This window comes from Equus caballus, chromosome 9, assembly GCF_041296265.1.
Source record: "Equus caballus isolate H_3958 breed thoroughbred chromosome 9, TB-T2T, whole genome shotgun sequence".
NCBI classification, from domain to species: Eukaryota; Metazoa; Chordata; class Mammalia; order Perissodactyla; family Equidae; genus Equus; species Equus caballus.
This window is the reverse complement of record NC_091692.1, coordinates 60282317-60298316: the sequence shown is the minus strand read 5'-3', so window position 1 is coordinate 60298316 and position 16000 is coordinate 60282317. Positions and strand designations below refer to the sequence as shown.

The 16000-nt window shown below is 32.2% G+C and overlaps 1 protein-coding gene across 22 annotated transcripts in view; it reads right to left on the bottom strand.

The window, feature by feature from the left end:
* VPS13B (vacuolar protein sorting 13 homolog B) overlaps nucleotides 1-16000 on the bottom strand; it is a 777539-nt gene that overhangs the window by 664985 nt on the left and 96554 nt on the right. For all 22 annotated transcript variants that reach the window (XR_011421645.1, XR_011421647.1, XR_011421646.1 and 19 more), the window contains 2 exons: nucleotides 13429-13623; nucleotides 6168-6292 (listed from right to left, as the gene is read on the bottom strand). Coding sequence is in view for 18 of the 22 variants with exons in the window: in XM_005613228.4 (XP_005613285.2) it covers nucleotides 6168-6292; nucleotides 13429-13623 (320 nt within the window). In the remaining 4 variants the exon portion in view is untranslated. The remainder of the gene's footprint in view (nucleotides 1-6167; nucleotides 6293-13428; nucleotides 13624-16000) is intronic.

The following is a 16000-nucleotide window of genomic DNA, read 5'->3' as shown; positions in this document are numbered from 1 at the left end:
GTACAGCTGCTGTGGAAAACAGAATGATGGTTTCTCAGAAAACTAAACATAGAATTACCATATGATGCAGCAATTCCACCTCTAGGTGTATATCCAAAAGAATTAAAAGCAGGGACTTGGACAGATATTTGTACACCCATGTTCATAGCAGCACTAGTCCCAACGGCTAAAAAGTGGAAACAACCCAAATGTCCACTGATGGATGAACGGATGAACAAAATGTGGTATATACATACAATGGAATGTTATCCAACCTTCAAAAGGAATGAAATAAGGGAAAGAGGGAAGAAAGTGAAGAAGGGGAGGAGGGAGGGAGAAGGGGAGGAGGAATTCTGATATACCCTACAGCATGGATGAATTCTGAAAACTTTACGCTAAGTGAAATGAGCCTGACACAAAAGGACAAATATTGAATGATTCCACTTATATGAGGTACCTAGAATAGTCAAATTCATAGAGAAAGAAAGTAAAACAGCAGTTCTGAGAGGGTGAAGGTAGGGAGTAATGGAGATTTATTCTTTTAAGGGGTACAGGATATAAAATATATGGAAATGAATAGTGGTGACAGTAGCACAACAATGTGAAGTAACTAATGCCACTGAATTGTACATTTCAAAATGGTTAAAATGGTAAATTTTATATTATGTATATTTTACCACAATAAAATAATAATAATAATTTTTAAGGCATTGTGGTACAGTTGAAGGAGCCCTGAATCAAGAAAATGAGGATCAAATTGAGGCACTGCTACTAATCAGTATGCCCTTAGGTAAGTAATTTGACCTCTACAATAAAAAGATTGTAATAGATGATGTCAGTGTTTCTTTTCAGTTCAAAACATTCATGAAAGGACATTCCATATGCCAGATGAACCAAAGCTGAAAATCAGGCTGTTGCCACTCAAGTGAAGAGAATTAACATCCCAGTTAAGTCTTACCAGTTTTAAGAGTTTCTGTTAAAGAGAATGTTAATCATAAAAGCAGACAGCTGAAAATAAACATAGCTTTGGAAACAAGGGAATTAAAAAGATCTATTTCCAGGAGGATTAAAGACACCCAACTCTATGTTCCTGAGGCCTCAAACTGTGGAGTTATAAAGGAGAGGGCAGTTGAGCAAACATCATTCTGAGCCCTGTGGGGTGGGTTACTTATTGCTAATAAACAAACATTACTGGCAATTTTGTTAGACTTGAAGGGCCTAGCTTCCATTAAAGCTGAAAGCATTTACTCTGGTGTCATTCTGAGCTAGGGCAGAAAAACGGCTGCTTCAGTTTCTGTTTCAGGCAGGCAAAACGATCAGTATCTACCTCACCTCACCTTTAGACACCACACCATGCCACGAGCCTACTAGCACCAAATCCTATATTTCCTAATTAACACAATTCAAACACAGATTCCACAAAAGCATCTTCCTCCCACAAATGAACTGTTCAATAACTTCACTAGTCAAAAATCAAGCTGGCACCATGCTAAGTAGGGAATGGATACTCAGAGGGATCCCTCAATCTTGTAAAGAAAGATGTATTTTCCCACATTCCTATGAGCATGAAAATGGCTCACGAAACATATAAGCAATAATTATGAAAGAGAAGAAACATGAAAGCAGATTTTAATTCAATAGAAGAAGGAACTTTAGAGCTGCCCAACAATGAAGCTGGCTGCCTCACAAACTAGCTAACTTCCTGTCAATAAAATGTGGATAAATGCCTATAAATCAAAGATGTCTTAGACTCAGAAATTGAGGTAACACCTAAGAGTCCACCTAACACTGTATCTACAATTTTATGAGAGCAGCATCACAATAACATCCATATACTATTAACTGATACTACGAGAGTTCAGATTTATTAGCTGTACCATCATATAATTAGCTTCTCAATACATGGAAATCCACTTTTACTATAAGGCAAGAAGCACACTGAACCCTCAAAAATGATTAACAAAAGATAATGTACGCCTTCACTCCTTCAGGTAAGAAAGTGATCAAGGGTTTTAGAATCAGTTAACCCTCCATCAGAATCCCTGTCCAGCCACTGTGTGACTTTGGACAAGTTATGTAACCTCTCTGAGTTTTAGTTTTATAGGAAGGAATACTATCTTACCCCACAGGGTTGTTATGAAAACTTAAACTACCTAATACTGTATAAAAAAAGTACAACACCCTCTTTCAAATCCTACCCATTCTTTAATAACCTGCTTTAAAAAGTTACCTTCTTCATGTTCTCTGTGACTTTCTAAGCCAAAGTAATTTTTCTCTGAACTTCCAAAGTATGTTGCATATCTCTATGAAAAGGATCACATCTTTGAACCCTCAATTATAGAAGAAAGTGAACTTGAGACAGACTATGGTTGCAGTTTAACAAGCTTCATCAGGAAGAAATGGGGTTAATGAATACTCGATCAACTGGTTTAACTATTTTTAACTATTCATATTAAAAAGCTTAGACATCCTTATTCATGTACGAGTCCAAATTCCTCCCCCACTGTATCCACTCACAGATCCAATGGACTAACTCTGACTTTATTCAGACAATATTATGTATCCCCTAGAAGCCTCCACACCCCAACCAACCTCTTGTTCCCTGGATATCTATCTGATTCAGCCAGTCAAGCCCAATTCTAATGTCACTTCTTCTCTGAAGCCATCCCAAATTTTCTACTTTCTTTAAACTAACAGGATATTCCACTTAAGCCTCAACTTGGTGAAGACAACTATTTTCATATATGTCTAGTGTCCTCCTCCTCCTCCACTAGACTGTAAGTTTTCGTGGTCAGGGAATGTCTCTCACCCTCACTGCATTCTACTTTATTATTCCCCCAATCCCAACACTGAGCACAACGCCTATCAAAATAAAGAAAATCAAAAAATATTTCATGACTAACATCTAATCTCCCCTAACACAACTGAAGCTTCTTAAGGAAAAGGGAAAATGCCAGGGAAAATGCCAAAGGAATAAAAAAGAAATTCACATAAACTTCAGGTACTTATTTTTAAATTAAAATTGCACATCAAAAATGTATAAATTGTCAATGTTCATATAATAGAATACCAGATAGTGACAAAAGCGAACAATCTAAAAACGTCATTCTACACTATAAATGAATCTCACACTGTTTTCAGTGACAGAAGCAGTCAAAAAGAAATATATCTTGTGTGATTCCATTTATATTAAATCTAAGAACAGAAAAAACTGTATCTATGCTACCAGAAATCACAATAATAGTTAACCTTGGAGGAGGGTGAATGAGAGAAGCTTTTGGGATGCTACTCTTTTCTTGATCTTTCCAGTTGGTTACCAAAAGTTTAGTTCAGTTATGAAATATCATAATATATGCACTTTTCTATAAGATATTACTATTTCAACTAAAAATATAAGAAACAGAGTTAAAATATTTATCATTTCTCTGTTCTGAAAAAAAATGTTAAATGCAACAATATATCTAGAAGCCTAAAAGCATTACCACTGTGGAAATTCTAAAAATAACTATCAACAGGAGACCAATGTTTAATTCTGCTGGTGATAATAAGGTTATAATACGTTCTTACTCTTTAACCAATCCCTTTACTGCCCCTTTTTAAAACAACTTCTTACTAAAAAAAGAGAGGTAAATTAAAATTTAAATTAATTGCTTAAGATTTCTTGTGTCTTTCCCACCATATCCTACATATTTCAATCCTGTTCTAAGGGACTAAAAGAACTAAATGTTAACCTGATGTAAAATAATGAGGAATAAAAAGTCTTTGAAAAGTTTATGTTTGAAAACTGTGTAATACAGAATGAAAGATAAAATATAACCAAAATATTTTGAAAGAATAAATTCTAAGAAACTGGATTGTAGTAATATAATAGCTTGCTCAGTGAGGCTAAAATATATTAATAGAAACATTTAAATGTGAGAAAAATAATTTATTTTCAATGTTACTTAAACTACGTATTTTTAAAAATTTGTTAGCAAATCTGATTAAAGTATGTTAGTTTGCTCAATTTAGAAATACTTTTAAACAAAAAGTATAAACTAATTTGCTGATTTATATAAAATCTAAAATCTAGATTTTCATTGTTAACTCAAACATACCAACTAAAATTTTTTTCCAATGTGCTATAAAATGTCTTTTTGAAAAGCTGTGGACTGTAATTACTATACTCTTCTCATTATTGAATGAAATATATACATAGCATCAAGAAACTCTGGAATGTGAATTTTAAAAATCCAAAGGAAACAGCTTGTATAATTTGAGGAAGGGAGAGACCATGAATGGGAACAGAGTTGACATTTAATGACATAACCATAGTGCCTTACTAAAATAATCCTCACTCACTGCATGGGTTAAATAAAATTCTCAGTTCTCAAGTGATTTTGATTTAATTAAAGTGCTATATAATGTATTTTATCTAGTATTTTATTCATTTAACTAGATACATCTCAATTTCTTGAGTTTTGTATTTATTTAGAGTCACAATTTAGAGTCACTAGGAATGGATTAATTATAGTTTACTTTCTATTTATTAAGGAAAACAATTTAAAGAAACTATTTTCAAAGCAATACACTTCTGTAAAGTATAGCAAAAATATCTGAAATAATGCAGAAGTGGTCTTAACTACAAAAGAGCAAATCATATCCAAATAAATATTAGAATTCTGTGATCTCATGCTTTTAGTATTTAATTGGAATATTTTCTTTTAGATGTTAGCAGACATATTTTAAATCACATTTGACAATATTTATAGTAAGGCTTAGACATCCTTAAAATAAGCCTTGCCTATATAAATATTCAATTCTTTTCATATGAAGGCTATAATTCATTTTGGAAATTTTGGCTTTTTGTTTTTAAAAAAGTATTAAGCATTTTCTATAGTAAACTGTACTGTTTCCAATAAAATTTCAGTGTCATGAATGACAAGTAAATCAGCACATAACTGAGATAACAGTATTCACAAATATCTATTAAAGTTGATAGTGACATATCAACTGGGACATATCCCATGGTATTACTTAATAGATCAGAAAATAAAACTTGGCTCAAATGCAACATCCTATGTATACACAAAGAAAAAGGTAAAAAGTGAATCTCTACACAACATAATAACATACGGATGACTAAGGACAAAATTAAGCATATCAAGAGAAATTAAGAATAATCATTTAAATAATGGTTTCATTTTACATAATAACTGGTTCCAAAACTTAACTGCAACTTCTGTATTTTTTAATTTTCTAGATCAAAAGGCAAACTTCTTGGAAAATGTGAACATTTACTTTACAAATTTCATTTTAAAATGTGTATATTACTAAAGGAAAGTATTTTTAGCAGAAGAAGTACTTTAAAAAATATCTATTTCCTGAAATTTATATTGCTTTACATAAATAACTAATGGAAAACATCCTGTAAAAATAAGGTTTGCTAATTAGGATGAGAAAGCAAAAGTATATTCCAAATAATTAAATCTACATTTTAAAATGGAGAAATATTTCACTAGAATACACTTTAATATATTTAAACCTTATTATATGTATTTAAATAATGATTTCTTTAATATATTAAAAGTATTGCTTTCAACTAAAAGAAAGGTATGATTAGTAACTATTGGCTTTCTTTCTATAAATCTCTTTGAATTTAAGGAAATATGACCCATAAATAAAGTAACTCAATACTGAACAAAAATAAGAACTATAATCAATTTCTTCCAAAATGCAGCCATTATACATAGACTTGTCAAATATTCTAAATCTATGTCATGGGTATATTTTTCTCAGTAGCTATGAATACACATAAAATTGTTATTTAGGTAATAAATACTTTGGCCTTGATATTAATTTGTAACTTTTAAAAAAATCTTTGTCTGTATCCTCTCAAAAAGGAAAAAAGAGGCATTTGCCCTCACAGTTCCTATTACAGTATGAGGCAGAAACATTTTACTATATCTCCAACATGGGTTAACAGTTATTACTCCAATAACAGTTATTACTATCACAAAAGATTCTGTGACTTCAGACATTAAAAAGAGATTTTCAGTGTCTAAGTAAAAGACAATATAACATCAGATATTTTTCTAAGGTTTTGCATTAAACTAACACACTGGCATGAGACAGATACAATTGGTCTTTTCCCCTCCTAAGATAATAAACGAAAATTACCAAAAACCATATTTTGACATAATACTTACCAGCATGCGGGTAGTTTCAGAAGTTTACCATAAAGAGCAGTGCTGAAAGAGGGAATAATCGGGACAGGTAAGGAGTAAGATCCCCTACAATCCAAAGACGTCAGTCCTGCCTGGAAACCAAATATCTGAAACAAAAAGAAAAGATCCAAATGTTCACAGAGACAAAATTTTAATAAGCACAGGATGAAATACGTCAGTTTCAATTTGCTCTACAACAGCTGCACACTAAATATGTTCCAATGCCTTTTACCACTTCCCAAACATGAGCATTTTCTTTTATTCAATTTGACATTAACTAAATCAGAATTAAGAGATTTAAACATACAGTATTTCTTTCACATCCCAGAAAGATCATTGCTTTTTTTTTACTAACTTTATGTTTCACATTTTATTTGTATACATAATTCTCATTTAGTGTTTCGTCTGCTAAAACACACATATTTTATTTTAATATAAGCCAACTACATTATATACATTGTAGATACTAACTTTAATAAATTACTGTTAATATTATTTTATGCCTAAAAGAACACTCAGTACAACAAGAAAAATCTTTAAAACGTATTTTACCCTCAACTAACATTACACACACGAAGAAAGATATCCAAATATATCCTAAAATGTTACATCTTTTCCCTTTCTTTCATGAAAACAATTGTAGGGCTGAGGTTTTTCACCCCAGGAAATTTGGTACATGGCATAAATTACTCTGCATATGTTTATACTTAAAATGAGCAGATTACACTCAAAAATTTTACAAGCATTCCCTGAAATTCCTGAACACTGTATTTGCCTTAGTAGGAAGAATAAACATAACATCACACTTTATATGAAACATTGCAGAGAACTGAATATGATATTTCTGTTCCAATTATTTCCAATAAGGTAGAAGATAAACATCTCAAACAGGAAACACTAACACACAGGGATACAAAAAAAAGGAGATACTGTTTTCCAACAACATGCAAAAGCAGCTCAACCTCAACATTTATCTCTCATTATTATTTTTTATTTCTTGAATTTATAAAACACTGACTTTCCTATCTCCAGGATTAATATTAACTTCCAGTTCTACAGTGAAACATACTGAAAATTTCACAGTCACTAATTTTCAAAGCAAAATACTTCCATTTAATAAATACAAACTAATGATCAATTTCTTAGAAAGTATTAAGCTACTTCCAAATGGTTTCAACAAGCTATTATGCCCCTATCATTCATCAAACTGATAATGTTAAATCCTTTCCTCTAAAGTCAGTTTTTAGTGAACAAATAATTTTGTGGAAATAAGACATTAGTTAGAATTATATATTTTCAGACAAAATTGCATTTCAAAGAACCTACCTACCTAATTACTATCAAGAAAAATGAAAGTGATATACTTATTAATTCCTATCAGTTCTGCTATTAACCAAGTGGCAGGAAATACAGAATTGAGAGGAAAAAGAAAAAAATCTAAAAACATGTTTCTGATACTTTAATGGTTGATCTTAAAAATTAAGTTATTCCACATTTATTCTCTTTGAAGATTTGTTATGAGCAATACTCTATAAAAAGAACTTCCGGGCATTCTGAAATGTGCAATTTCAGCATTTCATATTTCCTCTCAAAGGCCCATTATCTTAAAAATTCTGAAATTTACAATTATTAATACCACTCAATATAAAACATGATTATTAAAACAATGCCCAACCTCCAAGTTTTTCTAAAGTATGAATAAAGGTAATATTTTATCATATAGGATTATCTACCTTCAACTAAGCACCCTCTCAAGCCACTTTCTAATATTCTATAAAATTCTCCAACAATATAATCACAGACACTATCATTAACTGTACTCAGATGGAAATTGGGTGTAGAGGAGATCCCCTGCTGGTTGTTTGCAGAACTGCAAAGGACTTTGGGGAAATTGCATATCATTCTGTAATTTTTTTTAAACTTTTACTAAATTTACATGTTGTCCCAAGATGCTTCTAAGAGAACAAAGAAGTACAAAGTATAATGAAAGATGTCCTATCTACCACATCAAAAATAATTATTTCAAAATAACCAATTTTCAGCTCTCTCTTTTCAACTACAGCAATGAGATACACAGATTTACAACACCTATATAATCTAAAAACTTGTCAACAGCCCTTAGCCAAGATTACAAATACTTGATCTAGAAAAAGAAAAACCAGCACAATATGAATTTAGGTGCTTTTACCAAGGATAGTTCATATAATCAGAAATAGAATAAAAGTACACTGCAAACTGACGGTCTGAAGCAGTAAGAATGTATGAAGCAGTAACTACTAATATAAATTTTAGCCAAAGCAAATGTCAACTTGAACAAGATGACTTACACATTATATTAAATAAAAAGTTAAACGTGTAGTGCCGCCTTTAAAAAATCCAATTAGAAAACAATAAAAATAAGTACATCATCTATATTTTAACACATTACAACAAATGTTCTTGAATTAACATCTCAAACAGATGAAGCCATAGTAGATTTAGAAACATAAAACAACTTAGTTCTAATAAATTTTTAATAAAAATTAGTTTGCAAAGTTAGGATTTGCAATGGTAGAAAGACAAAAACTATAAAAAGCACAAACCGTAAAACAACAATGAAAACACATAATTGTGATGTAAAATAAATCATTTTATGCTGTTGCCATTATAAGACACTCAGTATAACAGTATAACCACATCCTAAAGATGTGTCCTTTTCTTAAAAGAACAAAAAAAAATCAAGCATTACTTTCATGTAAAAAATTAATCTGTATACAGTAACATATTGGAACATACAAAAATTGAAGAAAGAATTATTCTAACTGCAATTCTACAGCATAATAATGAACATTTTAGAAAGAAAAAGCCATCAAGGGAAAAGGATGGAACCGATCTAGTTGATAAAAATTTAGAATTTCAGAGCTAAAACTGCTTTGAGATTATTTAACTAAATCACCTCATTTCACATATGGGAAAAATGAAGTATAAAAAGGATAAAGAACTTCCTCAAAATTACATATTGCTAGAACAGCAATATCATGCTTCATTTGATTTAGAGCTCATCCATTAGCTCACAATTTTTCACTCTGCCTTGCTTCCTTCCTCCATTTCCTCCTTCTTCTCTCCAAAAAAGTAAGGTTGATTCTCTCTACTTATTCTTAAAGAAAAAACAGACAAACAATCTTTCTCACCACCACCTCTCCTCCAACCATCAGTAAAATTCTACTTCTCACCTTGATCAGCAAACATCTTGAAAGAGTAACCTGGAGAATGCTACATTTTTTTTCATTGTCTAGGCATTCCTTAAACCTTCTAAATCTAGTTTCTGTTCGTGTATCCATTAAAACAAAAAGAAACTCTGGACTGAAACTGATACTTACATTCTTTTCTTATGGAAAGAAATTAAGTATTTTCTCTTGATTTTTTTTTCACTAACAATTTAAGCGAGGAAACAATAAATAATAAACGATTTTTCCATCACCCAGAATTTTCAAAATATGAATACTGTGATTCCGTCACCTATACTTTTAAAGAAATAAAACCCTCCAGAATACATAAGGAATGCTTACAGCTGAACAATAAAAAGACAAATAACTCAATTTAAAAATAGGCAAAAGATCTGAATAGCTATTTCTCAAAAAAAGATGTATAAGTGTCCAATAAGCACATGAAAAAAATGCTCAATATCATTAGTCTTTTTGGAAACATGAATCAAAACCACGAGATAGATACCACTTAACAACCACTAATATAACCAAAATCAAAAACACAAACAAAAACAAGTGTTAGTGAGGATATAGAGAAATAAGAATCCTCATTTGCTGCTAGTGGGACAGCAAAACAATGTAATAATCCCTTTGGAAAAAAGTTTGGCAGTTCCTAAAAATGTTAAAAATAGAGTTACCATATGACCAGGCAACTCCACACTTGTGTCCACACAAAAACCTAATCACAAATGTTTGTAGCTATATTAATTCACAAGAGCCAAAAAGTGGAAACAACACAAATGTCCATCAACAGATAAAGAGAGAAACAAAATACAATATATTCATACAATGGAATATTATTATTAATATGGAATATCAAAAGGAATAAAGTACTGATACATGCTACAACACGAATGAACCTTGCAAATATTACTAGTGAAAGAAGTCAGTCAAAAAAGACCGTATGTTGTATGATTCCATTTATATGAAATGTCCAGAATAGGCAAATACATAGAGACAAAGTAGACCAGTGGTTGCAAGGGGCAGGAGGAGAGGAGTAAATGGGGAGTGAATGCTAATGGTAGAGAGTTTCCTGTTAGGGTGATAAAAAAGTTATGAAAGTAGATCGTGGTGATGGCTGCATTAACTCTGTGAAAATATTAAAAGTCACTAATTCTATTGTTCATAAAAGGTGAATTTATGGTATATAAATTATCTCAGTAAAGTTGTTATTTAAAAAATAAAAAGCCTTACAACATAGCTAAAGTCTATTTTAACCATGACCCTCACACTAGTCCTACTGGGCCAACCTCAACCATGTCCAGACCACATAAATCCACTTTCAGCAGTTTAGAATGTATCTTATCCATTTGTTATACAAGTATAGACCCTTTCTTATCTGGGAACAATCTTTAGCATTATTATGTTTTCTTAATTTACATAAATGGCATAATACTATATATACACCATTATGCTTCCTGGTATTCCCACCAAAAATTATGTTGTAGAGAGCTATCCATGTAAGCATAGATAGACCTCTAGTTGTATACATCTCCTTATGCAAAAATTTCTCTGGGGCAGAGATCAGCAAATTATAGCCCAGAGGTCAAATTCTATCATGGTCTGTTTTTGTATTGTCTACAAGCTAAGAATAATTTTGACATATGAACATTTATAATCAATTTGATGCTAGGGAATACTAAGTTGGAACCCCAATGAGGTGAAATATTATCCCAAGAAAAAGAATACCACTCTTCTGATTAGTAAAACTGTATTACAAAAAATGAGTACTCTATTATATTTTGAATCTCATCAACTCAAATGATACCAATTTATACACCCACCAACTGTGTATGAAAGGACCATTCCTCCAAATCTCCAGGGAAAATTGTTTACTTGAGGTCAAAAATTGCCAAATCTAAAAAATCCAAAGGGCTTTGATTCTACTACAACCTTCTTCATCTCTCTGAAGCATGTGCCATAGCTGAGCCTTGAAGTAACAAGGCCTTAAATTTACAAATACTTTTATAGTTTAAAGGTATTTTCACTAACTTATTTTCTACATATGTTTCAAACACCAGATGCTTTGCAATGCCTTAGCTACTTGATGCCATACATATTCAAAGGATGAGTTTGGCAGTTAAATAAAGAGAACTTGGTTAAGATATATGAAAGTTCACCTGCATGTTTTCTTCACATATCCATGACAACTCTCTTACATAATAAATTTCATTACATGAAATAGGAACTACATATTATTTCATCGTATCATCAATACAGTCAAATTTAGGCACACAAAATTAAAACTTGAGCATTTGTTTGAGTATTCAACTGAAAATTACTTAGGGTCCAATACTCCACACACACATGAAGTAGACATTTAAATCCTCTACTATTCCCACTCTGTCCAACACCTAACTTCCTGGGACATTTAACGTGCCCATTATAGCAACAGTCAAACTAACCAAAATATAAAAGACAACTAGACAGCATGTGTAGCAAAAGTCCTTTTCCCAAAACATAACTTTATTGGGACTACACTGTAACTAACTTTGACATTACCCTGGAAATTTAAGTGAGCTTTTAACATGCTAACAAATAGTAGTGGTAAACAACTATTCCAATAACTTTTATGTCAGTATGGATGACAACCATATTGGTGACCAACAGCTTTGGTGACCATTCTCCTTGAGGATGGGGTATGCCCTATTCATCTTTAATGCTGAGTGTCTGCAATATGGAAAGAACTTAATATTTGCCAAATTGATGAATCCTACCTGAGTAGAATATCTTGGAAAGATTAGTGAACTGCCTAAAATTAGACCTGTTTCAACAAAACAAGGCATATATCTTAACATTACAATCTGATATTCAAGTTGCATCAACATTAAAAAAAAAAATACACCTCAGTGTACTAATTGTGGTAATGAATTAAAAAACATAAGTGTAAAATATTATCTAAATATCTAGCTTTCAAAAATATCTTCTGGTACTCTCCACACGACATAAAACACTATGACAGATCATTATAATAACAGCCTAATGAATCACACTTCCCTGTGTCCACACCCCTTTGAAACATCATACTGTCACTCCTCCATCCTCTTAAAAATGGGCTTTGCATGGACATCTAGGAAAACATGTTCTAATACCCTACATGGTTCAAAAGCAGTCAAATTTTAACATCTTAAAAACCCCTGGAGACGATCTAAACTGGTATTTCCTTTTACTTTACAAATAAGCAAATAGATAAGAACTTTAAAACATCAAACAATAAAGTATGAACTAATAAACTCAGGAGTCTATTTTTGGAGTCCTCTAATTTTTTAGTACTTTACATAAAATTTAGTGCATTTTCAGTACTTATTCTCGAATTCAACTTTGTATAGTTGCCTTTAGTCCATAAAACAATTTGATTAGGTATACACTGTCTCTATGTAGACTACACACTTGTGTTTGCTTAGCAAAAATACTTATTACTCAACATTTGAGTTTATCTTTTTGTATGTAGCTATACTGGGATGTATTATTTATTTAAAACAAAAGATATGGAAGAGTGAGTAAAGCCTCCAATAATTAACTTTACATAACGTGATTTAAAGCAATAAGAGAGTTTTCCCTTTGTATCAAGAAATTAACATGAATTCAATAAGAGGAAAGTGACTAAAAAGCAGATGTGTTAAACTCTTTATAAAACATTGTCTCACATAAACATTCACCTCAAAGAAATCAGGAGTCTTTTAAAGCTTCCTTATAAACTACGTGCTTTTCATACTGCTTATAAATATCATCATGGATGATACATAAAATCTTCAAAAATTATAATTACCATTATCTTAGAAATAGCAAGCTATTAATCCCAAATAATTGAAGAAATATCTTTAAAATAGATACTTTTATTTATTTTAATTATAATGAGTATCTCTCTCATATTTTACTTAAATCTCACCATATGGGGTACTAATTCTGTGAAATTACAACTCCAGGATAAAAGAGATCTATTTAATTCTCCCAAAGCCAACCAAACACTAATGAACAAGAAAATTCACTTTTCATACCTTAAGGTAGCAGTGTGCATAGCAATAATGAAGCAGATTATCAGAAGGTTGAGTAAGGCTGCTGACCACACGCACCAACTGTTCAGCATACATTGGAACAGAATGTTCCAGATTAATTTTATCCACCAATATCTGAATAGATGGCAAAGGCCGAAGAGACTGGAAGTTTGTAGTATTCATGAAGTTACTTGAATTCTGGAAAATAACAGTGTTCACTTTATACTTTAGGAGAACAGTGACTGATGTGCAATGCCCTCTATACAAGCTTCAGACTGGCACATTTTGTAGCGATAGCAAACCAATCTAGAAATGATGCCTTTATGTGGGACTCTATTACCACAACCAAATACAAACAGCTTCTGCATATTTTTTAAGTATGTTCCAGATTTCAAAGAATGCATATTTACTGCACAATTATCACTGCCTTTTTAGCTAAAGCTTTTTATTTCTTCAATCAACTAGAATAGTGTCTTTGTGTGCCTCAGTACATTTTCTTAAACTCAATCATTCCAAAAAAATTTCCTAGATAATCTCAGAGCCAGCCACCCTTTATCTTCTTTCCTTTAACTCACATTTAGATGACTAATAGACTAAATGCACCACTCCAGACAGTTTCAAGATACTCACAAAAAGCAAAGTTTGCAGGATAAAAAAATTTCTGATCCATATCACATCTACTAAGATACATGCTAAAGGTTCATAAAGTCCTAAGAATTTCAAGGTGGGCTTGATATTTTCAGTGTTACAGAACATTCCTAAACTTCCAAATAAATGCTTCAAAATAAACTCCCTTAAAATGCCATACCTGTAGTTCTCAATGAGGAACAGTATGACCTTCCATCCAGAAGTACATAAAAATATGTGGAAAGAGCAGTTTCTTTGGGGTTTTTTTGCCTGTCTTTCATTGTCACAATAATTGGGGAACAGTACTAGCCTTTAGCAAGAATTAGCTGAAGATGGTAAATCCTACATAATACTTCTCCAGCCCCAAAAGACAACAATGCCATTATTGAGAAACACTGTGCCTAAAATTGACTAAGCTGAATATATAATCCTGCTTTTTTGACTCCTTATTAGCAATTTTTAAACCACCACTTATTAACCAATTACTTTACTTTTTTAAGAGACTTTATTTTGGATTATTGAGGTACAACACATAGTAGAACACATAAATTTTAACTGTAGAGCTCAAAAAATTTTTACTTCTGTAACCATCAGGCATTTCAAGCTGAAGGCTATGAAGGCCTAGAAGGCTATGCCCCTTTTCAGAAAATGCTGAATCCCCACCAGCAGGAACCAATATTCTCTCTTCAATCACCATAGATTAATTTTGTCTGTTCTTGAACTTCATGTAAATAGAATCATACAGTATATTCTCACATCTCCCTGCTTTCATTTAACTTAACATCTGGGAGAATTACCAATGTTGTTCATTCTTTGAGCTGACACTTTTGTCTTTATGAAGTGGCTCTCTTTATTTCTAATAATACTTTTTTTTTTTAAGCAAGGCCTGTACCTGGTTTTTGTTGTTTTGCTTTTTTTTTAAGATTGACACCTGAGCTAACATCTGTTGCCAATCTTTTTTCCCCCTCCTCAAAGCCTCCCAGTACATAGTTGCATATTCTAGTTGTAGGTCCTTCTGGTTGTGCTATGTGGGACGCCGCCTCAGCATGGTTTGATGAACAGTGCCATGTCCGTGCCCAGGATCCAAACTGGCGAAACACTGGGCCACTGAAGTGGAGCACGTGAACTTAACCACTCGACCATGGGGCTGGCCCCTCTAACAGTACTTCTTGTCCTAAGCTCTCTAGTTTCTGGTATTAAAATAGTCACGCTATCTTACCTTTGATTAGTACTTAAATTGCATATCTTTTTCTATGCTTTTACTTTTAACCTGTGCCATAGTTTTCCATTCCAGAATTTCATTTGGTTCCTTTTTCATGGATTGAAGTGTCTTTTAAAATCTTCTACCTTTTTGTCTCTTTCTTGAACTTATTAATCACAGTTACTTTAAAGTTCATGTCTAATGCTGACATAATTTTTATTTTCTCCACTGAAATTTTCCCCAGATGATCTCTTAACCCAGCAACGCAATAATTATGAGTGGCCCATAGAGGGTAAATATACAAAATGAAACTACTGCATCATAGTCAACTCCCTGCCATACTTCCATAAGTTCATGTTATCTAAAGTTAGGACAGTTTTTACTTCTATAATCTTCATCATTATGCAGATATCAAAAGAAATATTACCAAAAAAATACTAAATTAAGGAGACAATACCCTATATGTATACAACAAAGTCAGAAAGCAATACATTGTATATGAACCTTAAACAAATATTAAGCATCTAGTAAGTCCTCATTAACAATAACAGCAGTAACCACTGGGTTCCTAATATGGGCAAAACGGTTTACATGCATTATCTCATTGAATATTCAAAATAATTCCAGAAGCTAGGTACTGTAGGGGACTGCTCTGTGCCAGCACCCTGACAATCTTACACAAATCCATTTAGACCACCAAAGGCAAGGCCCAACCACAGCAGACCTAATTCTTGGTAGAACATCCTT